This window comes from Galendromus occidentalis, unplaced genomic scaffold (genome assembly GCF_000255335.2).
Source record: "Galendromus occidentalis unplaced genomic scaffold, Mocc_1.1 scf7180000075420, whole genome shotgun sequence".
Lineage (NCBI taxonomy): Eukaryota > Metazoa > Arthropoda > Arachnida > Mesostigmata > Phytoseiidae > Galendromus > Galendromus occidentalis.
Genome location: NW_003803410.1, coordinates 402,957 through 428,740, shown reverse-complemented (window position 1 = coordinate 428,740; position 25,784 = coordinate 402,957). Strand labels below are relative to the sequence as shown.

Genomic DNA, 25,784 nt, shown 5'->3' with positions numbered 1-25,784 from the left:
GGCGATGTCGTCGACAGCTCGAGCTGCTGTGTTGAGAGCCTAGCAGTTGATATTCCACAGATACATACATGTGTGTCAGCCCTTCATGAAATACCGAAAGTCTCCGATCTGGAGAAACGGTACGGACCGATGTGCGCTTCGCGAGGACGTTGACAGGAATGAGTTCACTTCTCCCCATATCCGCTTGGGAGAATGCTCGACCGTAGGATTTCGAACATCATTCTTCGTCGAAAATACGGCATGTCGTTCTGCGTGAAATTGATTTCCGCGTCTTTGGCTGCAAAATCAGCATACTTGAGAGCGAACATGCCGCAGTCGGAGCCGTTCTGTTGCTGTGGCAGGTTCTGTATGTTGGTGAGGAGCCATTGCCCGGCGTCGAGTTGAGAATTCTTCTTGTCGCTCATCTCTTGGCTCAAATATTCCAAGAGAGTTGCCAGACACGCGTCGTTCCGACCTCCCATCGAATCCATGTATTTGATTTGCTTGACTCGCAGATCAACGATGGCCATGCACCAGTGCATGCCCAAGTGGACGGGCACGAGGAGGATGTCGTGTGCAAAAATATCGTCGCGCCTGGTCCATCGACGAACGGCACTGTAGCCCATCTCGATATAGCGCGTCAGGAAAAAAGTGTTGAATGCGTAGACCTTGGGGAGCTTCTGGGCTTCTTTGCTCCGATTAACTATGAGGTTCAAATACACATTAATGATGGCATCATTCAGCCAATTCAGACCTAGCAGAGTCTCGAGATCCGCGCGCGTAACGGCTTGTCTCGAGACATCTACGAGAACTTGGCTCGCGGGGGACCTGAACGCTTCCTTGATAACCAGGATCATTTCCTCGCTGATCGGCGGAATCTGGGGATCGGATCTCCCGGCAGCATCGGTGACAGCTTCTGCCTCCTTGAGAGATTGACGGTATTTCTGTACAGCCCGGCTTCGACGCTTCTCTGTCGAGGCCCGCTCCTCTTGCAAAGCAGCTAGACGTTGGAAGAAACTTTCCTTCCATTTCTTCAAAGCTGCAGATCTGGCTCCGCTGATTGATAGCGGTACCGTCGTGTCGATGTCATTGATGAGCACTCTCCTATACCGTCTGATGTGTTGTGAAGTATCCTTAAGCAGGAGCTTACCCAGGCAGCGTCTCCTGATCGACCCGAATATTTTCTGGAACAATCGCAGATGGTGAATTAGCGCGAGGAGCCAAGCCCATCTTCGTGCGGGTGGACCTCGTTCGGTGAGCGTCTAGCCCGTCCTCCTGACTTGAGCACTTGACGAGGGCGTCGAAGTCTCGAAGAGGGGACCCAAAAGCCGATCGAACATGTAATCTTGATGAGCGAGAGGGGGAGAAAAATCGAATTGATTGGGGATCGGGGGGTCCCTCCCGCTGGATAGGACATTATTCACCCTACGTCCCGGACTTCTCCCAGCTCCAATTCCCAATATATTTCCAGAATTCAATCGAAGAAGCTAGTTCGAATACGATTAGGCAACAAAATTGCGGAGTTGATGATTCGAACCTTTATTTGCGGCGCGATTCTTAGTCTGTACTCCTGAACGCTCATCGCCTCTCCGCAGGTTTCTGTTGCGTCGTGGCTGCCGAACTCATCATGACGAGGATTTTGAACATCACCGGAGTATTCCATAGACGACACGAACACTAATAAACTTTTCTCTTTGTGATCGCGACTCATACTGCTCATTGCACATACATACCAACCGGCGGCTCCTCAAGGCAAGGTAAAAATCATACGAATGTTTACTTCTGTCGCTACGATTCATGGCGGGTCATTTCAAAAAGTTCCGAGCAGACCGCGCCGAAGAGGAGAGAAAGGACTCCATCATAGCCCGAAGAGACAGACACCCCACGGCATTGCTTCGGCACGACTCGAGGGCGGGTTCTGATACAATCGGAAGAGTCCAGTAAGCGGGGAACTGCACAGATTCGACATGACAGAACTGAAGCGTGCCAGAACAAGACCCGAGCCCGCCGTATTTCGAATTCCTCGGACGTATAGGCCAGCCACGAAGACTCGCGCAAGGCGATGCGGGGCATCGGGGGCGGTCGCCATGAAGCCGCTCATGCTCCCCCTCTTGGGATAGGCAGGAGAACACTTTCACATGTCTCGAGCTCTAGATGAGACATCTCACCTGGCGAGACTTCTCGCGCGGAATGTCTCCTCCGTGCCGAATTCCTTCAGCTGTCAGGGCATGTTGTACATGAGAAGAAGGTTATCTCGTTCTGGTGCTTCCGAGAATGCCCCAATACGGGTAGCCCTCCTGATCATTCTACGAAACAATGACAGATGACGCGGGATGAAAAATGACAAAGACTTGGTCGCATCAAGAGCACACATTTTATTGGTCCTGAGGCACTGCCTTAACGATATCAGAGTCTCCGGGATCGGTGATGCTGAGCGTACATACGCGGAAGTACTTTCCGCATGCGGTACCGAGCTCGATATTGTTGCCGTTATAATGGTGGACACCAGTCTTAGCAAGCATAGCGTAGTACTCGATCTCAGACTTCCTGAGAGGAGGTGTGTTGTTGGCAATAATCACTAATTTTGCTTTGCCCTGACGGAGTGTCTTCAAGGTCTGTTTGTGTCCCAGGACGTATTTGCCGGACTTCATGACGAGAGCCAAACGAGAGTTGATAGACTCCAAGGTCTTCTTCGTCTTCTTTTGAGCAACCATCGTGGCTGGAAAAAAATAATTCTTACTTGAAAACGGAATTCCCATGGATCGAACGGACCGTGTCCGGAACGACAAAGATTATTTGCGACTCGTAAGACTGTTTACTCTTCCACAGGGCGCGAATACGTGGAGTATCCGCATAATTAAGGAAAAGCATGTTTGTTTCCGAAGCTTTAAAGGACAGGATCATTCAGGAAACGAAAGATCTGGCAAGCGAGCTTCGTCTCGGTCATTTCGCATAAGATCATAGCACTGTCAGGCTTGTTTCGCAAAGATGGATGCTTTCTGCACAGGGGAGAATGTCAGTATCTTTGCGTGGTCCGAATCGCAGATAGTAGGCAGTCCCGAACCATAGCTAAAAGAGCTGTTTCTGTTCGGAATGTCCTTAGACCTCGCAATCGTGTTCGGAACCTCGAGGTTGTTTTCATCCCGAAACTCTCAATAAGTCAATAAAGGGTTTTGTGAGAGACCGTGCGTGATCCGACAAGCCACCGGGCCGTGAACCATAGCGAGGAATCTCTTCGATTTACGAGACATCCTTTGGCAGCGAGTTCTCTGATCAACACGCTGTCTTTTAGTATCTCGGGGTGCTGATTGGAGACCCTCAGGAAGCTCCAGGCCTTATTCGCTCGGTCCCAATACGCCCGATGCGACAAACGAGTCAGCAACGCTCGAGGCAGTGAGTCGGCACGACTTCAGATTTCAGCTCAACAACGTGTGTCTGCCGGAGCAGCCGCCGCGCCGTGCAGTTAAGACAACGCAGCACAATCATCCCTGGTCAAAATATATTTGCGAAACAGCCCTCAGCAGAGACATGCGACGCATACTACGTCTCTGATCACATCAGCGAATTCTGTGAGCAAATACTCTCGATACTGGCTCCACGTGTGACGACAAGAGCAACTTCGCCAACCGGTCACGATAAACCCGAGATTTCACCAACGAATCTTCCAACCCTTGGGTCAAATGAGATCTTCTCGACAAACTATCGAAACTCATAGGAGCAAAGCTACGGAATTCGATGCGAAATTACCGAAATCTGTTGTCTTCTGTAGCACAGAGACACACCAGCCTTAGGCCTCGCCGAAAAGAGTGTCGGATCGCATTCGTAAACGGAGGCTCGGGAATAATATCGAAAGCGTACCACGAAAGTACCACGCGCGGGGCTCATCTCGATAGAACTGAGTTTTCATCGGGGATTTCGCACTGAAAAAAACAGGCGTTGGGCTCCAATACTGGTCTGGATCGAATGCGAGATCCTGGCTGTCCCCGATGATCGGTTGCTGAGCTTCATCGAAGATATCGTATTCACCCCGACGCACCACATATTTTGGCGCGAGGCGCGAGAAACTTCATCCACTTGGCGCCAAAACACTTGGTCAAACCGAGTAGGAAACTTCCAGTGCTTCACGGTAAGTTCTCTCCAACTCCATATACTTCCTGGAGTGAACACTCGGAGTGAGCATGAGCCAGATTTGGAGTGGAGGGACGCGCGGGGAATGGTTTAGGACCCACGTCGATCCCGGCATGCTCACGCTTATCCTCTCGAGAGCCATTTAACTCAGCAGACCTTTAAATTCGACCCCTACCAAATTCTCCGCTGTGATCGCGTGATGTGTTACGATCATTTTGCGCTATTCCAGTGAAGTATTTCCCTACACCCTGATTGAAGATGCCTCGCGGTGACGGCAGACGTTCACGACAATCGAATCCTCCCTCGGAATCAGATGTCCCTGAAGATAGGAACCGCAGTGAGCTCGACCCTCTAACATCATCGCCCGGCCGAGATCTACCCCCATTCGAGGACGAGAACGAGTTAATTGGGGGCGATGGAAACGACAATGTTGTGGACGAAGAGGAGGATGAAGGAGAAGATCTCTTTGGTGATAACATGGCTGAGTAAGTAGTCTGTGAGGACGAAAAAAGACCCTCGCACCTTCGTCTGGCGGTTTTGGAATGATTCCCATATTTTATACAATTCAGCCGATAACTTTCGGCAAATTGGGCCTTCAGCCGAAGTCTCTATGAATCAGACCGATAATGTCGTACCTGTTTGAACCTGCAGTGATTATCGCCATATCCCTGAATTGGACCGCTACGATCAGAGGGGTATCGATGAGAACTCCGAGTTCAGCGCGATGTCCGAGGGGGACCGACGGGCGGCTGAGGAAGAAATGCGCAGGAGAGATCGAGAAGAAGGCCGGGTGCCCGGTGGAATGCGACGAGGACTCGAAATGTTCGGCGGTAAGCCCCGACTCTTTCTCGAGCGCAGAGATCGTAACTTTCGGGATGATTTCGGATTGTAACTGACACAGATCTTCGTTGCTCCATCAGAGGAAAGCAGTGAACTCGATGATCGCCCCACTCGCCGTAGGAGACTCGCTGAACGAGCTGCCGCCGGGGAAGAAGACGATGGGATGGATGACATGGTCGAATCCATTGAGAACCTCGAAGACATGAAAGGACATTCCATAAAAGATTGGGTCACCCAATTGGGTCCTAAGACTGAGATCTTCAATCGCTTCAAAAATTTCCTACGCACCCACATCGACGACAAGGGCCACAATACTTACAAAGAGAAAATTCGCGCCATGTGCGAGCAGAACAAAATGAGCTTAGAAGTGACCTACAACAATCTCGCTCAGTCAGAACAAATTCTCGCCTACTTTCTGCCTGAAGCGCCTGCCGAGGTTTTGCCGATCTTTGACGAAGCAGCGAAAGATATCGTCATCGGAATGTTTCCTCATTACGAGAGGATCCACCACGAGATTCGAGTGAGAATCACCGAGCTACCGATCCTCGAAGAGATCCGAACCCTCAGAAAGATCCATATCGACCAGCTCATCCGTACGTCGGGCGTAGTGACTTCGACCACAGGTGTCCTCCCCCAGCTGCGCATGGTCAAATACGATTGTGCCAAATGTAAATACGTGCTCGGTCCGTTTGTCCAGTCACAGGACAACGAGGTGAGACCCACTTCGTGCCCCGAGTGTCAGAGCACGGGACCCTTCATCCTGAACGTGTCTCAAACAATCTTCCAAGACTACCAGAGAATCACTATCCAGGAAGCTCCGGGGAAAGTTTCCGCCGGAAGACTGCCTCGATCCAAAGACGCTATCTTGCTCAATGACCTGTGCGATTCCTGCAAACCCGGCGACGAGATCGAAATCACCGGAATATACAGCAACAAATTCGAAGGATCTCTGAACAAAGCGAACGGTTTTCCCGTTTTCGCCACGGTCATAATCGCTAATCATATTCTGAGGAAAGACGAAAAGGCTGCTGGCAAGTATCTCACGGACGAGGACGTCAAGGAAGTGGTGAAACTTTCAAAAGAAGATAACTTAGCCGAAAGAATTATGGCCTCTATCGGTCCCTCAATCTACGGCCACGATGACATCAAGAGAGCGATCGCTTTGTCCCTCTTCGGAGGTGTGTCGAAGAATCCCGGCGACAAACATAGGATCAGAGGCGACATCAACGTTCTGCTGTGCGGAGATCCCGGTACTGCCAAGTCTCAGTTCTTGAAGTACGTTCAACAGATAGCTCCCCGAGCCATATATGCCACCGGTCAGGGCGCTACGGCCGTCGGTCTGACAGCTTACGTCAAGAAGAGTCTGGTCACGCGCGACTGGACACTGGAAGCTGGTAGGAATAGAGATAGCTCATGAGGTCGCCGACTCTAAATTCACTCACACCCGCCGAAGCAGTTTCGAAACTGAGTGACCATGTTTTACGTTCCAGGTGCGCTCGTGCTCGCAGACAAAGGAGTATGTCTCATAGACGAGTTCGACAAAATGAACGATGCCGATCGGACTTCCATCCATGAAGCTATGGAACAGCAAACGATTTCGATTGCGAAGGCCGGAATAGTCACATCTCTGCGTGCTCGGTGCACAATCATCGCCGCAGCTAATCCGATAGGAGGCCGATACGACCCATCGATGACATTCCACCAGAACGTGAACCTCTCCGATCCGATCCTGTCTCGATTCGATGTTCTCTGTGTCGTCCGGGACACCGTCGATCCAATCGAGGACGAGCGTCTCGCCAGATTCGTGGTCGATTCCCATGCTAGACACCATCCTCTAGCGTCGGCTGATGAGAAGAAAATCAAACCTGTATCTCGGACGTACGAGCCCATCGAGCAGGAGCTCCTTCAAAAATACATTCTCTACGCCAAGGACAAGATCGAACCCAAGCTCCATCAAATGGACCAGGATAAAATATCCCAGCTCTACTCGGACCTCAGGCGAGAGTCCATGGTGACCGGTTCCATGCCGATCACGATCCGTCACTTGGAATCCATCATTCGACTCGCGGAATCGCACGCTCGAATGCATCTGCGAGAACACGTGAACGATGACGATGTCAATATGGCGATTCGAGTCATGCTGGACAGTTTCGTCTCAACTCAAAAGTTCTCGGTTATGAGACAAATGTCCAAGACCTTCTCGTCGTACTTGACCTACAAAAAGGATAATAACGAGCTTCTCTTGTTCATCCTCAAGCAGCTGATCCAAGAAGAATTGAGTTTCCAACGCAGCCGGCTGGAAATCGAACCAGAACAAGTGTCGGTCAGTGTGGACTATCTGAAGCGCGAGGCGGCTCGAATCAACATCACGAACTTGGCTCCGTTCTTCAAGAGTGATCTTTTCTCATCTCATAATTTCCGATTCGATAAGAAACACAATACAGTGACGCTCGTTTTTTGAAGACATTAAAAAGTGACGCGGAACCATCTCCCGGGATCCCGAAAGCTTTGCGGGATCGGAAATTTTAATTGTACACAAGGCTCGATTGGTAGATTGCGTTCCAGAATAAAACTGTTGCATTCAGAACTTCTCAATCCGCCTCATGGCATGGTCTTCGAGCATGGTTCTTGATGGTGAGAGGATGGTGAGAGTTCTCGATGACGGGATATCTTTCTGAACGTCCGAGAGATGTCCCGTTCCAATGCTTACTGCGCCGCGTCGCCGCCGCATCGGAAAAGTGCTTGGAATCCTCTCCAAGCTCCCTTTGCTCAGGAACCGACAAAAGTACCGAGTGTTGAATTCATGTATCGCATCTGCTATGGGGACCAGCATCAGAGAGAAATGGAGGGAATCGAGGCAGTCGAATTGTCAGCCCTCGTGTTTCTCCGAGCTCGATGTTCATGACAAGAGCGTCATTTCACGATAGTATTGCTCTCACGAAGCTTGAGCAAACGGCTGCACCGGCTCACGGGGATGAATTGGATTCCGGTGTGAGGCGCAGGGAGGGATTGAAAACGCTCAATCCGCTCTCTATGGTCGATGGCTTTCGCTTTGGCCCTATCCGGCGCCCGAGCTCTTGGTACGAGACCCCGAGCTCTCGCTGACGGTTGCTCACGTCGCCAGGCACTTTCGCTCATTTTCTGGCGGCTAGATCATCTCTCAATCGTTGGTCTTCGCCATTCTGGGTTCGTTCCACGAACCAGGAAATGTTCTTGATCCAACGACTGGCCGGTCGCCGACCCCTCCGTCGCGCCGGTGAGCTACTTTTGCGCAAAGTAAACCAAACGAGCCAAACGATGACGTAGCGGACCGTCTTGTTTGCAGCATCACAGGATCGCGTCACGCGAGTGAATCTCGCAGGCGAAAGTGCAGATGAGAGCGCGGAACGTCCTCTCGATCGGATTTAGACAACGAACGAACATTCCCACGGGGTTGAATACAGGATCGGGTCTTGATCGGGACCGGCTGACTGAGATTTCACCCCTAGAGAATATTAAGTTCACGGTATGCTTTCTCCTTCATTCACAGAAGCTCGTCCAGCCCTCGTTTCCTCTGCCGCTCGACATTAGCGGATCCCCGAGCGAAGTTCGAGGATCGTCAGGCTGCGATAATGGCCATCGAGCGTCGGCTTTGCCAATCGAGAGGGCGGCGAAAGGCAAACTGTCGATGATCTTCGGACGGACGATAGAGGCTGAGATTGGGGAGACAATGGATAGGTTCAGGGGTCCGCAGGACTCGTCGTCGAACCTCAGGAGAACCGTAGCAAGGAGGCAGCGAATTCCTCGCGACGGATGCTCCCCCGTTTCATAAGAGGAATACGCTCCTCCGCACGCTCACGGAGCCTATATAGTACTGAACAGAGTTCTTCTAGAGGCGACTGCCGCCTGAACGTGGCTTCGGGGCACACGATAACAGAGCAGCAGTCCTGAGTTCCTGAGTCGTTGCACTATTCAGTAGATGTTCAATCGGGGCTTGTTCTACCGTAGTTTGTTCTGCACGGCCCGTTTCTCTTTTCTGTGACGGGGATGAATAGACTGCGTCCTGAATCGGGGCCGTTGGCAGCAGACGTTTCTGCGACGAGCGTCGCGCCGGCGGTAGGGAACAAGAGCAGGGAATTTGTGCGTGAGCGCACTGGCTTTGACCGGAGGAGAAAGTGTTCCCATAGCGGTTCGTTACGTCCAGAAAATGCGCTCGATCTCTGAGCTTCGAAAGGGAATTTCACGGCATGCTGAGCTCACCACAATTCGCTCAAACGAGCATCGATTCCAAACCTCATCGCATGTGGAACGAAGACCAACCTCCAGTGAAGATCCCTGAGGGAGGGATATTCTTCGCTCTTGAGCGGCAACATCGAGGCCCACCAGCTTTTTCGCAAGCTGGACTCGGGAGCCTTCGGTCCTCTTACCCAACTGAGATTCGTCGAACAGTATGCTGTAACATTCAGGTCTAGGGTTACCGCTCCCGTGTGCTATGCCCCCCTGCTGCATAAGATCTGTCTGAGAAGCTCGGGAGGGTTTCTCTGATCGGAGCCAACGATCGGATCGTTCCTGTCGAGAACGCGATGGGTTCTCGATGAGAGAATCTAATGCGACAAGACATCGCGAGAGCTGCGTGTAGGAGCCAAAAACAATGGTCCTGAACTATCAAGGCTTCATTCCAAGTTGACGGGGAGCAGAGTCGCGGCATCTTTGGCTGCGACTCCAAAAGCAGGATCCAACAATTTACCACGCCGACGCGACGCCTCGGAGACCCGAAACTCGTTACGTGCAGCGATTCAGTTGTTAGGGGGTCAGGGTAGAAGTTGCGTGTGTGTGGAAGTTAGGGTAGACCTCTGCGAGAGCGTTCTAGTACGTATCAGTCAGACAAAGTCGGTGGGGGACAATCACGAAGCCGAGCTCATCATAATGGTTAAAGCCCGGCTCTTCAAGTGGGTCTTGACCCTATTCGCCTAACGTAACCAGGCTACTGCCTCGAGCCGCTTGACATCGAAAGTGTTTCACATCGCGGCCGCTCTTTTCGTGTGACAAGATACCGAAAAGGAAAGTCATTCCATTTCCCCAGCAGCCGCGGTCACAGCAGAAACACCACACCGCGATGGTGATGTAGTCGTCGATGGTGCCGGCATCGCCGCGTAATCGTTCGGTCGTCCCGTCAGTGAGCCACGAAGTGAGATCGAAGTCGCCTTCGTCTTCTTCTGGAATCAGATCCAGAATCGCCTCCCACCCTCACATGCTCGGTGGCTGCCCGGGTGACTGGCTGCTGCGCTCATCGTTGTGTTCCGGGGTCTACGACATCACGCGGCGACCCAGTTCGGGTTCAAACCCCTCCGGGCCACTTTCAGTCTCCTTATGAGGCGGTCTTACGCGCTCTTGTGTGTATGTCGGTCCGTGTGGCAGCTTGGTCGACCGGCCGGTCGGCCGTGCGTTCGTTTTTCGGCGGCTCTTGAAGATCAGCGGCGGCGGCGGCACTCTCACACACTTTATTCTGTGTGCAGCGATTGCGTGTGCGATCCGACGAAAGAGCCGTCCAGAAGAACAGAGCGTTTTTTCTGGCTCAAGAGTCGAAGTCAACGTCCCTTGGTGAAAGTCTGGGTCAGTGGCGCTTTCTCGGGGGATGGATGGCCCACTTACTTTTCAGACACACCAGAGAAAGTTACGACAAACCCGTCGCAACATATTCCATAGTAACGAGCCGGTGACTATCTATTGAAACAGAAGAATCAGGCCGACGTATGCGTTGTGCATCGGCCTTTCAGCGGGAGGAGCGCGCCTCCCAAAGAATCGGTTTATTATTCGGAATGCTCCTCGGATAGAGCGCGAAATTTTCTCCCCGCGGGAGCAACCCCAATCAAAAAAGTCGCGGTACATCTCCTCGGAGTTTCTGTACATGCCTCATCTCTCATAGCAACAAAACTCGAATATTCCTCCGACCACTATCAGATCCGACCCGATACAATGGAGTCACTCAAGGAGAGGCCATGAGCGCGTTGATTTCCACAACATTTTTTCTAGAGGCTTCCTATTGTCAGAAAGTTCTAACTTCGGTTTCTGTTGTGTTTTTGTCGAGCCCGCGCGAGCTTAGCCGCGGTGCCGAATAGTTGCGAGAATGAACCCCTGAATGTGAACGTTGGAGAAAAAACACAGAAATAGTTCTCGGGTATTTTTAGCAGCAGCTCTTGACTCAGGTCGAGGCCTCGAGGAAGAATACGCAAATAGGGCCCCCGGTCGGAAAATATTATGAAATAACCGTCAAATGTCGGGATAGGTATGATACTTATTTGCACAGCATGGAAAGTCCCGGAGGGTGTATGCCTCCATTCCCGCGGAGCCCCTGAGCTCGGTATTGTCGCTATCTCGGGAGCATCCCGGATCCGCATGCGATCGCGCCCGTGAGGGAAGAGGTCGCACCTTCGAACTCAAGAATTGAGATAGACTTCGAAAATCACCCCATTCTCTACCAGCTCTTTGTTTCCGAGAGGATCCGGAGTTTGAACGATAGGGCCGATCCGGAGCCAGGCTCGATCGTTTCGCTCTTAGGTATTCGCTTGGCAGGGAGCTCGGAATCTCTTCGAACAATCTCGATCGGTCTGCGTTCACAATGATAGAACTCTAAGGCGTTATCTGAACGAAGCTCGGGATCCGAGGAAAAGAGAGCCATCAGTAAGTACGCATTATGCAGAGGTTGGGAAATCTAGGAAGCGGATTTTCCGAAGTCATGTTCCCCCGGCAGCCAGATGGACAGAAAAACGTAGAATGTCAGCGCAGGTGTTGTGACCTCCCTTCAGGGAAACACCATTCAGTTACTATGGGGCTGCGCGCGTTTCTAGGTCAACTATTTTATCCTAGACCTTAACCACGAGCTGTGTCTAAAAATAACAACAAGCGTATTCAATTCGTTGCAGAGCCACGGTTCTGTCTGCTGCTCACATCTTCGACGAAGTCGACGTCTACAGAAGAAGGCCCTACCTTTAACGGCCTTGCCTCCTTCGGCCGTGGCTTGATACAGTATCCGAGATACCTGCGTCGGATGTGGTTCCTGGTTGTGCCAAGCATGCAACGGCGTGAGACGTCGCTCGGAAATGCCATTCGAAGTGTGAATGAAAAGATGAATGGAGCAAAGGAGTACCGGTCGGAGCCAGAACGTTATTCGATGAGGCTCAGAAGCCTGTCTGGAGGATACGATTGCGTTGCCAATCCCTTATGACATCATCCGACGCAAGCTAACGTTCCTATTTCGAGAGTTGATTTCCGATCGAAGCGTCAGCGACATCCTCTGCTCCCGTCGTAAGGGGATCCGCGTAAGCCCCGCTCCCTCGATTCCGGCGGGGAATTGAAGCAACCCACTCACCTGTGTGATGGAGTTCAGACTCGGTTTTTCATTGCTTGCTCTTCTCGCGTGAACAAAAACTGCGATGCGAATTGCTAGAAGCTCAGATTAGTTTTGGTCTTGCTCCGATTTTTTTTGCGTGAGTATTCCGAGTTCGAGGTCTGGCGTTACGCGGCTCTTGTCGATCATATGTCACATCCGGAAGAGAAGACACATGTACCTTGATTAATCATGAAATTTCATTGTGAATATTCATGAAAACAAATCGGGACTCGATATTACTCTCCTCGGACCCTTGAATATCCCTGGAGCGTTCAGCCCTCTCTTGACCGGGAGGCGCTGGAGAAAACCCGGAGGCGAGATGATGGAGCTCCGAAACTTCGCTGTGTCGCGCAACCCTACCGCTCGTTTCGTAGAGTACGTAGACTCGATTCCGATCGTGAGCGGAGCCTCGGAACGACACCCGTTCGTTGATGACTTTCGTTGGGAAGCCGAGCATGGTCTAACTGACTGAGACATTTGGAATCGTTTCATATTCATGCGTCTCTTCCACACCTGATTCACAGAAGTCAAGAGCTGCAAGAATCTGTGTAGTGTGCAAGTGGGTCGTCTTTCAAAACGGCAACACTGAAGGACGTCGTCGAGTGAATTCAAATCCGCGAATCCGACGCCGCTTCCACAGAAGATCCGTCGCCTTGGCATTAACAGGGCCACACAGAAGGCTACGAATGGAGGGTTCATGCAGTAAGTATTGCGGTACATGTGACGTCAAAATCTGGATACCGTTGTCTCGCTTGTCAGTTCGATGGGAAAACACGGTGGACGTCAGTATCGGTTGCGATATCGAGCACCGTTATAGATTCCGATGCTCGAGTTTTCCGACGGCGTTTCCGTAAACGAGAGCGAATCGGTGGAGGCATCTGTGTTGTTGTGAGATACCCGTATCGTACTGAATGATGAATGAACCATTCGAGATCCATGGACGTTCGATGGACACTTGCGACTCTGTCTCCGAGGAAGAATCAGGCACGAATTCGCGTTAGCTGCTGACAGCATCCAAAGGCGACCCCTTCGATGGCGAGGAGCTCATTGTCAGCCTTCTACCAGGCTACAGTGTTGAAGAGACCGAACACCGGCTAATACCTCGGCCGATGCACGTCTGATCGTTGTACATTCATGCATGGCTCTCGTAGTGTTGTACTGCTCTGAACATGAAGTCCTAGGCTCAACTACGAGAATCGACCGCTGCGCTGGTTTCCTCTTCGGGCGTTTGGGTCGTAAATATACAGTCCATTATGCTTGGGTCGTCAGAGGGTCCTAGCCAGAAGAGTGAGCCATCAACCATGGACGCTCTGCTGATCGGGAATTCGGCCCCGCAAACGGCAGACCCAAACCCCGTGCGACAGGAATTGGAGACCTCCTCAATCTATATGGGTTGACTCGTGGAACTCTCCGTTCTCCTGCCCTGAGCTCCTCTGACACACGCTGCGATCCTGCCGGATCGAAGGGTTCCCCGCTCGTCCGCCAGCCATCCTGAAAAGGACTCAAACCCTTGCTCGGCTGCGTTTCTCATTAATGCGGTACCAACCGAGCTGTAGGGTCTGTAACCCAGAGCAGCGCATAGCCAGTCAGTCATCAGCAGCTTGAAGTCCCTGAATGGAAGGAACCTTCGTTTCACTTTTACAGAAACAACAGCTCCAGCCCAGAAGTCCAAGGAACAGGTGAACTTGGAACTCACAGAAACTGACCGACATTGTGTTGAATTTCAAACGAAGTGAGCGAGCTATTCAACGATCCGGTAAGGGATTTGGCGAAACGGGGTGACTTCATCAAACTGTGCGATTGGACTGTCGGCGTCGTTCTGGCTTTCGTTTGGAGCCATGGACAGAGTTCACAGGCAGCGACACGTGGTAGCATCGAGGTCGCTGAGACTTCAGTCTGCTTCTACGATATCCAAACATTCGGATATCTAAGTCAGGAATGGGCCGAGTCCACAATGGACTCAGAGACTCGACGACTAATGGGCTTCATGGAATCTTCGCGGACAGACCCACTCGAAAGTGAAGTTTCGCTTGTCTATGTATAGCGCCTCATCCGATCGGGGGCTACTGCCTTATTGTAAGATCAGACCCAGATTCCATGAAAGATGACCGGCGAGTTGGCAGCGCACCTTGTTTTCAGCAAAAGGTGAATACTGACGAATATTCTCGGCTCGGATAGCCCGCTGGAGCGAGCTACTTTAACCACACTCTCGGTACTTCAATTGACGACCACCGACCCAACCTGGGTAGCACGTCTCGTTCTACATAATACTGCACCAACGAAACTGGATGCAGCAGCCACATCAGCCTGGGGCGACACCAGCAATGAGGTCGCCAGTCTTCAGGACTGAGCGCCTCCCTCTCTGCTCCATCCATTTGTTTTTCCCCGACTTGGTGCCGGTGTCAAGAATGAATTCCTCAGTCATCTCATGAATCTGCCGATCCCGCCTAGTGTGGCTTAATTTCTGCATTAGTATTGTATGATTCTCTATATTATTCTGCACCTATGGCGGGAATGTCCGGCGAGCGAGGAAGGAGAAACCCTCGAGGAAGGCCTATCGCTTCCATAACCTATATGAATAGCGAAATACGACCAGAGCGATTCATGGAATCGGGTTCGAACTCTCGAAGTTTCGCGCGAAGAGCCCAGAGATACATAAGCCAGTTTTCCTTCGAGGATTGAAGGATCGTATCAATCTCTTCGGGATAGCACCCATTCAGCTATCCCAACGATACAATATCGGCTCAGAAGATCGGTGTTCCGCTCGGCATTGATTCTCGCGTAGAAAAATAATCGGAAAGTCATCGTCATCGTATTCCCTCTTGCCCGGAGGCGGCAAGAGAGAAAAAGGAGGTTATGTCACGCATGGCCTCAAACTTCAGGTCACGGTGCGTATTTCTGGGCTTCTTCTGCTGTTTGGGATTGGACCGAGTCAAGGAGGAGTTATGCCGTTTGAAAGAACAGAATGATGACAGCGTCTTTTCCCTTCGCGAGCCTCCGATTCTAAAAATCGATGCCCATCATGGGATTGTGAAGCCTCGTGGGTATGATGTTTCAAAGCGAAAGCACCTTCTAGTGGATCGCCCAGAGCATTCGCACGAGCAAGGCGTGAAATAGAATAATTACGGGAACTTCTCAATTAATTTTCCGCTGAACTTACGTTCACCAAAGTTTGAATCCTGCGCAGAATATTTACCCTACTCTCGCGGATTCATTGGACTGGGATACGCGTAATGTCGAATCCATCGCTTCGCAGCATATGAGTGTCCAGGGCAGCGATCATCGTCGACGTTTATGAGTCCCGAACTTTTAGGAGCTCGCATTGTGCAAATGCTCTTCCGTCGAGCTATCCATCCCCAATCAATCCTGAGTTCCTGTCCAGTTTTCGCAGCGCTTCCGGGTTTTTTCACCGAGATTCTGCCCCCTCCGGTGAAATTCTCGATCGGAATTTCTCCTCTCGGAATCAGTCAATTGTCATCCTGGGCGACTACGAACTGAGCCTCTCGAGACGGTCGGCGACGCGCAGAGAGCGTTTGCTACAGTGTTTGTACCGATCGCGGGAGAGTTTTATGGGCAAAGCCGACGACGAGTCCGACCTCGAACTCATTTGCATAGCTTAGCGAGCAAGCGATGAAGTGACTTGACAGAGACTCATGTCCGACTCGCGCCGGGTTCTGATGACAACTCTGCCCGCGTGAAGCGGGCGACTCTGAACGGCCTGAAATTCTGGGACGATCGTGAATCGCGTCAACAAGAATACTGACGATTTGGACAATTTCTTCCTATTGCACGTCGGGAGAACCTAAATGATCATGAATGGGTAAATCGATAACATGAATATCGGGGAGCATCGCCACAGGAATCCCTCATTCAACCCTACGAATTCGATGTCCGACGCTTCTCATTATTGTTCTTCTCCCGGCGGCCTCCTTCCTGACCTGGTCGACTCTAATACCGCCAGAAGAGTCTTGATCGAGACTATTTTCCGGTCAAAATTTAGGGCCGGCCCTCAGTTCCTTATATGGATGATCTTATCACCGAGTTCAGGAAGCTCGAAGCGTGAACAAGAGGCGCTCTGGCGAAATCGACGATACGACAACTGATCTCACTATCTCTTCTCAGCATGGTCGAGCCGTCGACTTCCAGCTAGAAATAGATGTGGAACACGATCAATGAACGTGGAACAGATATCACAGGGGGATTCGAGAGATATGTTATCCCATCTTGACCCTCAGGGCAGAGGGAGCAGAGATGAGCATCGTCAGCTCATGTAATCGTCTCCGGTCTCGGAGCGGAATCAGCAGGAGGGGGCTGCTGGAGGGGTTGAGCATTGCTGTCCACCAATAATCCACATGCCTCGATGGATCTGATTTCGAACGCGCCGTAGGAACCCGACTGATCGAATGCGCTCATCTTCGAGGGAGCGCATGTTACCCCCGAGACGCAAACTGTGTTCTAAATGTAGCTCATTAAGACATTGACCCTATCAGCTAGATGGCGGCTCGGTGAAGATATAAATAAAACACTTCTTCTGTGGAGCGACCTTGGTAGCGGCGTTCAGCGGGGGCAAGGTCACTTGGAGAAAGTTGTCAGAAAGCAAAGACAAACACATAATGTGAGCGCGTGAATGCGCGTGTGGTCGCTAGTGAGAGTGCTCCACTTAATTTCGCAAATGTGGGTCATCCACTGGTGACCGTAATCTCCGCACTCTCTGAGGAAGCTGATGGCTTGGCGGAAGGACCCACGACTCGCTCGCCGCGATCCATCAAGACAGGTCCGCGGTTGTTTATGCCGATCCTGCCGTCGAGGAGATGCGTTTGGTCAAGGATGAACATCTTCGTTGTGATATGAATCGCTGAATCAACTCGAACATATGGAATGCGACAGATAATCAACATCCCAATAAGACAGGGTTAAAGTTTAGGATATGCTGAAAGTTTCGAGGATTCCAGAAGCGATTTCAAACTTAGCGAGAGATTGCAGGCTGAATTATTGAATCGCTCTCCCATCGGTCCTTGATCGGGAGAATTTTTTTCCCCTGCCGGGAAAGGATCTCCTGCGACTCAACAACAACCTGTGGCTCCGGAGGAGCGCGCAATCGAGTGATCCCCGCGGTCCAGGATCATTCTCCGCCAATAATTATCAATTCCATAAACGCGGGGAATGGACGTACCGTTCCACAGCTTCCCAAATCAATTCGGGAACGCTTAGTCCCAAGAAAATGGGCCGGCTCTCGTGGTCAAGACGTCGCCCAGTTCCTCTGGAATTTATAAGCCGCGCTCCTGACTGCCTAACGAGACTGCCATTCCGCTCGGTCTCAATGTCCTCATTTTGACGAAAACCATACGCTATCAGACATTCATCTGATGGAAGTCTAATCTTACCATATTCATGGTGGCGTATCTTCTGTATTCATTCTGGCGTCCTTGGCCCAGATCCGACACCCTGACCCACTTCCCTCTCCGGCTTTCTCTGGTGTCTCCTCTCCATCAGCGACAGGGTCCGCGCGCGGCGAAGTACCGCTTGGCAGCCAGAACTCCTCCAGGGCTAGCGTCCTGCAGACGGATGCTGCCTTCCTTCGTGATTCTGAGTCACACGGCTTCCATTCTTCCAAGTTGAAGTCAAATCCTACTTGAGCTTAGTTGACTCGCCGGCCGTCTTTGACCGACCGGTGTTGACGACTCCCGAGCCTTTCGACAAACTCAAAGAGCCGCAGAGCCCAGTCTGCTCGCGCACCTGTTGTGTGCCGGTGATACCTGCTTCTATCATCATCATTTGAGTGACAGCAACTTCAGTGTTACGACCGAGTCTCGGACGTGGAAGTAAACATTCTGAATACGGATTCGTGCCTCTTGGATTATCTGAATCTGTGCGATCGCTATCTTCAGTCATCGAGGGCTTCCCTCCCTACGAATTCGGTACAGTAGATTTTTTTCGGATTCCATCTAAAAGTGGGACATCCTTGCCATTTCGAATGCATCGATGGAATATGGTCAAACTCAGCGAAGAACGTCTTCGGGCAGTGCTCGATGATTTGGGTACGATCGATTGTCCTGAATCGGCGGTCTAGCAGAGACAACCTGATACCCTGGTTGATGAAGGCAGAGTGCGAGCTGAGATCTCAAGAGCGACGCATAATTCTCAGAAAACTCAGATTTAGACTTGAGTCCCGGGATGGGCCCTCCGCTATGTCCGAGCCATTCCCGAGAATCCCAAGAGGGATCGCACCTGACAACTATCGAGACCTAGACTGAGCCAGGGAAGTGCTCCTGACCTCCGTTTGACACGACTGAAACATGCTCCTGGAGGTCCTCGAATATTAAATGGTCGATGGCTGAGCGCATTCGATCTGGTCAGCTTCGGGATTCGCGGTATTGGTCATCCGGAAAACTTAGGTGGAGCCAGCACAATTCTCGCCGACTGCTCCGTGTGTGAAAACTTTCGGAGAAAGTATATGACGTATCTGAAGATGATGCTCCAGAGCTGCCGTTCATGTTGAGCGACCGGCCCGGTTTAAGCAGAGGAGGCCTTCCGCTGTTTCAGACGACTGAACAGAGGGGTCAGCTTCACACAGCTCAACCCGGTCGGCTACGTGTGACAACACCGTCAAGCCAGAAAAGTCGATCTCAGACAGCGAGTCTACATCGATTGAGTAAGTGTGCTTGCATAATCTGAGAGCTCGGATGATAAAATTGGGTCGATATACGTTTGGTCGCGCGACGACCGGGGTAATAGGTGGAGAGCTCGGAAGTTTGCGAGGCATCTCCGGGCATCAAAGAGTTCGATCGTCCCTTCTGGAACTCCAGCGAACCGGAAAGACACGACATAACTAGAGTCTTCGAGTAATTGCGTCACCGAGCTTAGCTATCGACTAGGGTTCGGTGGGTAATAGTCAGGCTATCTACGTAATCCTAGATTGCTCGGCCTATCTATCGATAGGCGGCACCGCTTTCCCGAATCCTCACGACTCGAGCGAAGGATTACCCACTCGCAACCCGGGTAGAGCGGGCGAAATTCGCGATTTTCACTCAAGTGGCTGAGTCCGCAACCAGTGACTCGTCAAGAACTCCCACAAGAACGATCGTAGCTCCGGGGCCGCACACTGAATCGACCAAGCGAACTCTTTGATCAAGCTCATTGAATAATTACTCCACCGGGGCTGGGAGGGAGCGTACTGCTATGTCTATTGGGATAATATTCGTCGCTTTCGAACAAAGGAGCGACGGAGTCGGTTACTAGCGCGCTCCGCAAAGTGGGTCACAGGTGAACAGAGGCGGCCTGCTTGCCTTGCGGCCGCCTAACACCTAGATTGGATGGCTGCAGGTTCGTCTGCTCACTCGACTGTTTGCCTGTCCGTCCGACCGTACGGTGGGCATGCCCGAGAAGCTTGGCCAGGAATTTCACCGTGTAACGGGGGAATATGGACTTTCCCCCCAAAAGTATCAACAGGTCCACCTGCAATCAAACTTGAGCAATCAGGCTGTTGGTTATCCGGTCGCCCTATTGGTGTTCTACCCATGACTGTGGCGGCCGGGAATTCGTACTCTCGGTTATCAATCGTATCTCGATGCATATCATCTCGGAATGTAGTGAAGCATCGCAGAAGATCGCGTTTCGCAGTTTTCTCCGAGACCATCCTATGATATCCTGACTTTATCGGACGATCTCATTGATACACATACGGTACCCAATGTATCTTCGGAGTCGTCGTTGGGTTTTGAGCGTCTGTCTTTCAGGACTTGGCCGGAAGCGGATAAAGCCGCAGCAGTCGACTGGGAATCACATTGGATTCTATCACACAGGCACTGATTAGAGATTTTCAACCTGTCCGCTCTGTTCGATGGCCAGAAGACCTCGAGAGCTTAGAATGTGGGTCACTCCAGTTCAGCCGAGTCTCACGCTGGAAATGTCCTCGATCCGACTACGGCATCAACCCTATGACTCCGGCGTGGAAGTGGAGCATTGAGCATCTATGAGGAGCCCAGGTTCGGGATTTCTTCTAGGCGTCATGTGATCATCACCCTATTGTTTTTCGCTCTCTTTCTCCCGTTACATTACATCGACCGATGTAGGAGCATGTTCCACCGAGCCCGGGCCCGTGTCAGATATCCGAGAGATTCCTGGTTAATTGGTCGAATGTCCCCAATGCAGCGTGGGCATGCCCAACTTTTTGTCATAATTCGCAAGGTGACGTCACATCTCAACGAGCGAAATTCGTCTGAAGCGCTGAGCGGTGCGAGCGCGAATCCCGTTCGGTCTGACCCTTGATCCGATCTGAGAGCGGTCGAGAGCGGCCGGCTCACCCCCATCTGGTTAAGAAGAAAAAGGTTCCGTTAGTCGCTAGTCTCTTAAAGTCGGCACCTCCAGCTCTCTCCGACCTTCACCGATATCAGACGCCATTGTGGGGGTACAGAGCACAATCGACACATAGTCACAATTACACAATGACTGCAAGCGGTAACTCTTGTAGCAATTTAAGGAAATCGGGTTGCTAGCCGACATTGTGTGGGCTGTTTGGAGTCTTCCGTCGGAAGACCTCTTCCCAAGGACTCGGAAGTCTCTCGAATGGAGGGAAGTACATACGAGATACTCCGTCCATTCTTTACTCGCTTCCCCTTGTGTACAATAAGAGGTTGACCTCTAAGCGGTAGATAAAGCGGCATTCTCTCGTTGCGGAACGGTTAAGCTCGTCTCGACGCTGCTTATATCCACACAGCTTACCGTATGCCGCTCAGTGTGAATGTTGATTTATTGGAAATCGAAACCCCGAATCGGTTACTCTATTCTGAGATCCACAATTATCTTGTCGGCGCGGGAGCGGACATTGTGGGGAAATTAATCTTTCGAAAAAACGTGGCGGGGAGGCGAGCTCGAGGGAGCAGTAAGAATCCGTGACCCGGTTTTGAAGTTACTTCTGCACCGAGAGCTCTGCTTACGATTGGGCGTTTTTTTTGAGGTGGGAGGCGAGGTTAAGAAATCGAAGCGAACTGGGTCACGAGTCTCGAGTTCCTCATTCCTCAGCTGCTCTTCACCGGTGCGCTGCAGCTACTTCGTTCCACCTGTTTGTTGAGCGCGGCCTTCACTTTCTTCTACACAGCGCTCCTCAGTCAACGATCTCCACGCCCGCTTCGGTAGGCAGAAGAGCCGCTCTCTGCAGAAGTTGACCCACATTCAATGAGGCCCGCTCTCTTGAGCGAACCACAGCAAACCTAACCAGAGCCTGAGCACGAAACCGAAACCAAGGGGGTAAATTTCGAGAGTGCACAACCACTCCGCTTCATCGTCTCGAGAGGACGCACGCGGAAGAATGAGCGGCGGAGAGATCGTGGAAAATTACTCCAGATGGATCTCCATTTCCTGGAAAGACCCGCTGCCTCCCGATCGCTGGAAGAGAGCCTAGCCCGAAGAATGTTCGGGAGAACATTTTTAGTGTAGAATTCTTCTTAAGAAAGCCTTCTTTTCTTTATGACGGAGCCCCGCTGCTCCGATAGAATGCATGGGACGCCCGTTCTGCATAGCAGAATGCACTGAACCCCTTGAATGGACCGATGCTTCTAGCGGCGGATCAAACTCTCGCTTCCGAAACGGAAACGAGAAGCGGAAGCGACGACGCTCGGCACACTCACCCCTACTCTTAAACTCCAGGCGGAGCTAAAAACTGTATCGCGAGCATCTGGAATGCTACCTACTCTTAGGGTTAATTCGTTTGGTTTTGACTACGGCTCGAGCTCGAGAGACACGTCAAACAGAAAATACTGCTCAATGATAGATCCTATGTGGCGTTCCCAATACTCACTCACTGTATCTTTCCCCCTGCTGAGGAAACGTAGCTCGAAAACACGTCGGAAAAACCTAGTATAGGCGTCGAGCCTTGAGCCCTCATCGTCAGCGTAATCCGTTTATCAAGAATAGCAAGAGAGAGTCTAAAACACTTCTGTAAGGCTTCTGTCGAGCTTAGCCTTCAGCTCAAGGTCCTCCGCTTCCAAATGAGCTACACTGTTTTTCTCTGATTCTCAAACGGAGCCCCACGTTACGAGCGATCCACTGATTGTGGTCCAAGAGTCCACCTCTATTTCGAACGACAACCGGCGGATATCATCAGCCTCCCCGAACCTTGCTCAATAAATGAGGAAAATCATGTGAGCGACGAGTGCGCATATTGACACGTCTCCTGTTTTTCCAAAGTTATTGTGTTGACGTCGTGGGGAAACTCAGGTTTGTTCGACTGCGTGACACAACGAGGGCTTACTTCTGGACTCAGTGACGAAACAAGTGGGTCAAGGATGTCTCCGCACTCGAGAGAGCGTTTTTTTCGCGGATCCACATCCTCGTAGGAATCGCGCTGCCCATAACCCGTTGCGAGCTTGAATGGTTCTTTACAGTACTTACCGACACGTAATCAGGATAAGGCCCCGCGTAAAAGAAAGAAAAGGCAGAGAAAATTCGCTCGGAAAGAGCGTCCGCAGAGTAGATGATGAGCGATCTCATCACGTCATCAAGAGACGAACCGGAAACTGACTTGCACCAGCCCCGCCTTCGTCGTCCCCGATTTCATATATCTCGACCGATCGGCGCGACCATGCCATAAGGGCAAAATACCGTATTTCCTGGAGTTTTATGAGCCGCACGAGAACCCCGTGCTCTGAGGCTTCAGGTGCGAAGACACAAGTTGAAAAATCATATGGGTAATGATGATCTATGATTCTCGGAACCGATGGTATGTAAGATCGCCGCTATGCCTGTCTCTCTGTTATGTCGTTTCATCAATCGAGTGACGTCGGGAGTTGCCCGGCCACTAGTAAAACAGCCACACGTCCTTGGCAAAGTGGGTCACACGCACAGACACACGCTAGCGCAGTCACACAGAGTTCTCAAAAAGGGTTACTCCTCAGCTGGAAGATGAGGAACCGCGTGGAGCTTCACAATCTCATGACTCTGTGCGCAATGAGGAGCTTGATTGATTCGAGATATGTCCAGGAGCAAGTACTGAGAGAACCGAAAATGTCGGGATTCTATTTTCGAATCCGACGCTCTCCGTACCTGAGGATCTGGTTATCCTCTGAAAGTTCCTAGACCAACGACTCAAATGATCTGATGTCCGTTCGACTTCCGTGTGAGCCTCGCGGTGGATGGAGGATAGTGTTCATGTTCGTCGAGTCCGAGATCGATCGAGATTCGTCGTGTACGACGTCATGCTCGCACTGAGAATCATCGATGCGGCGCATCTGCCTCAGGACCGAAAGCAGGGAAAACGTTCCGAGGACCTCGTGGGTGGACGTCCCTCTCGTGTTTATTGCTTCCGATCTCACGGGTTTCGGCAGCGTGTCCGCGTCGTGACAACGGTCAGTGATCGGAGAGTGATCGAGAAAGGCTGCCGAGAACAGTCTCACAGACTCACTGACAAACCACCTAGCCGACTGACCGGGCGGGTGGCTCAATGCGCTACGTTCGTAGTGCAGGGTTGCTTTGCTCGCTAACCCGAGCGCTGAGGACTTCAGGGCTGTATTTTCTGTGAAGGCCTTTTCTGGAGGTCTCCGCTCACGTGAAGCCCAACGGGGCCAAGGGCCTGGTCGGCGCTGTCCCCGCTGTCTGATATACCGCGGCTGATATATTCACTCTATGATTCGCCACAAAGTCTAGGGGACGGTCACCAATAAATTTCAATGCATTTGACGCCGCACGGCGACTTCTGTTTTGCTCAGTTTTCGGAATAAGTGACAGCGGGACGGCGATCCCTAGCTTGTGACTGTCCGACCGACCGAACGACCGACCGGCTTGCAATTGGACGGACCGACTCAGGCAAGGCGAGAGGGATCGCAAAGCTGGGTTATCTCTCCGCGAACGAAAATAGCTCAGCTGAAAAGTTCAGCCGTTCGATGTTGTCGCTGTCAAACGGCTCGCTGAGCAGAAGATATCCCAGAATAGTTAACATTGGCCTGTGCGAAACCAATACCGGTGGCCCTGAGTCGAAGGCTAGAATCCTTAGTTAGGATCTCTTTTTACTTCAAGCGGGATATATTTGCAGAGCTGCCGCTGTATTCGCGGCCCATGCGCTCCTACCAGCGACATTCCAGGCTATCATGGATCGATCCCAGGAAATGGGAATGAGCACCTACATACATCAGAGGATGGCTCGATACGATCTCGAGACAGATGCGCGAAACGGGCCGATGTTCCATATTTCGAGCAGCTGAAGTGCGGTCAGTATACGATGACCATTGTTCGTAGGGGCGACATCGAGGGTTTGAAGGTTTGGGCTCAACATGCTACGGATTCGAGAATGGCTCTCGTCATGGAAATTGAGCCGTTATCCCCCTCGGGGCACCGTATGTCCAGGAATCGGGACCGTTGAGCGCGCGCCCATCTCTCATCATCGGACTGTTGCGAGACGAATCGGAACGTGGGAGACATCGAAGTCAATCCCGCGAGTACTTCAGGAACCTCCGCGATTCATCCTCGACTCGCGGGAATTCGAAAGAAACTCTGAAGTTCATGGTTCCGTCAAAATACCTTTGTTGTGAAGAGACTTTCATTCGTGTCGGTTCCAAGCCGGTAGTCTGGCGGCAGGCGACCCGTTTCCTCACTTTAGTTGTGTGACCCCAGAAGACGCCGCGGCTCAGTTCAGCCCTGGTGCTCATTCGATATGCGACATTGTGTTCTCGTGTGCGAGCTCCACTTTGGCAGTCGGCAGCTACGTTCAGCAGATCGCCCATGACGTTATGTCGTGGCCGCAAAGTCACCGTCATCAGAGCGAGCGAGGGAGAGCTGGCTGCCGTTCGGACCCACGCACTCACTAACACGCTTTGAACAACAAAGTACCCTTGCTCGGCTGCCAATGCGTTCCACAGCGAGGCGCCTATTCGTGATTCTGGGCTAATTACAACAAGGGAGTCGTTGATATGATTAAATGGGTCGGAGCGTTCGGATTCGATTGGAGTGGGTCAGACTCCTCGGGGATCATGAATCGACCTATGTGTTGTAGAAGAGAGACGAATTCAGAGTATCCTCCTCGAAGGTGAACGCGAATACACCACTTCCCATATCGGAATGGTTGCCGAGAGCCCGAAGAATGTGCACAAAATTTAGCTCTTTTCTTCTCTTCCAGATCCTCGCGTCATCGTCGCTGTCGGCCCTCGGAGTGTCTCGACTCGTCTGGACGGGCTCCTGAGCTATTGGAGTGAGCGCCTTGAATTCCATCTGTCAGGTGAGTTTCTCGCTCCGGATCGGATCCCGCCTGGATGTATCCCCAGAGCTTCCGTACGCATCTGCAGAATAATTGGTCGATCATAGACGGTGCGAAAGTCTTCTCACTTGGATCTGTTGTCGACGTCTTGGTGAGACGCATCGAAAGTCCCACAAGGCGGTCGATGACAGGCAAACAGACGGGCGGGCATGTGCCGTCAACTATCCCGGAGGTCAGACGAAGGTTGTTTGCCAAAAATATTCGCACAGAAACTCCTCAATGGAT

At 51.6% G+C, this 25,784-nt stretch overlaps 3 protein-coding genes across 4 annotated transcripts; 1 reads left to right on the top strand and 2 right to left on the bottom strand.

The window, feature by feature from the left end:
• On the bottom strand, positions 1 to 1,008 carry LOC100899944 (sentrin-specific protease 1-like). Its single transcript, XM_018642136.1, has 2 exons — positions 973 to 1,008; positions 1 to 857 (listed from the first exon to the last, which is right to left on the bottom strand). The coding sequence occupies exons 1-2, from the start codon at positions 1,006 to 1,008 to the stop codon at positions 165 to 167; spliced, it is 729 nt and encodes a 242-aa protein (XP_018497652.1). The 3' UTR covers positions 1 to 164.
• Positions 1,009 to 2,330: 1,322 nt separating this feature from the next.
• RpL30 (ribosomal protein L30) lies at positions 2,331 to 3,790 on the bottom strand. Of its 2 annotated transcripts, XM_003737214.1 has the most exons (3): positions 3,727 to 3,779; positions 3,524 to 3,525; positions 2,331 to 2,698 (listed from the first exon to the last, which is right to left on the bottom strand). In XM_003737214.1, exon 3 carries the CDS (start codon positions 2,691 to 2,693, stop codon positions 2,355 to 2,357), a length of 339 nt encoding a protein of 112 aa, XP_003737262.1. In that variant the 5' UTR covers positions 2,694 to 2,698; positions 3,524 to 3,525; positions 3,727 to 3,779; the 3' UTR covers positions 2,331 to 2,354. The 2 variants fall into 2 exon arrangements, with proteins under 2 accessions (XP_003737262.1, XP_003737261.1); XM_003737213.2 differs by lacking the exon at positions 3,524 to 3,525 and having other exon boundaries at positions 3,727 to 3,790.
• Positions 3,791 to 4,079: 289 nt separating this feature from the next.
• Mcm2 (DNA replication licensing factor Mcm2) lies at positions 4,080 to 7,438 on the top strand. The gene is made up of 5 exons (XM_003737212.2): positions 4,080 to 4,105; positions 4,337 to 4,592; positions 4,759 to 4,937; positions 5,028 to 6,341; positions 6,438 to 7,438. The coding sequence occupies exons 2-5, from the start codon at positions 4,366 to 4,368 to the stop codon at positions 7,406 to 7,408; spliced, it is 2,691 nt and encodes an 896-aa protein (XP_003737260.1). The 5' UTR covers positions 4,080 to 4,105; positions 4,337 to 4,365; the 3' UTR covers positions 7,409 to 7,438.
• The last annotated feature ends 18,346 nt before the right edge of the window (positions 7,439 to 25,784 follow it).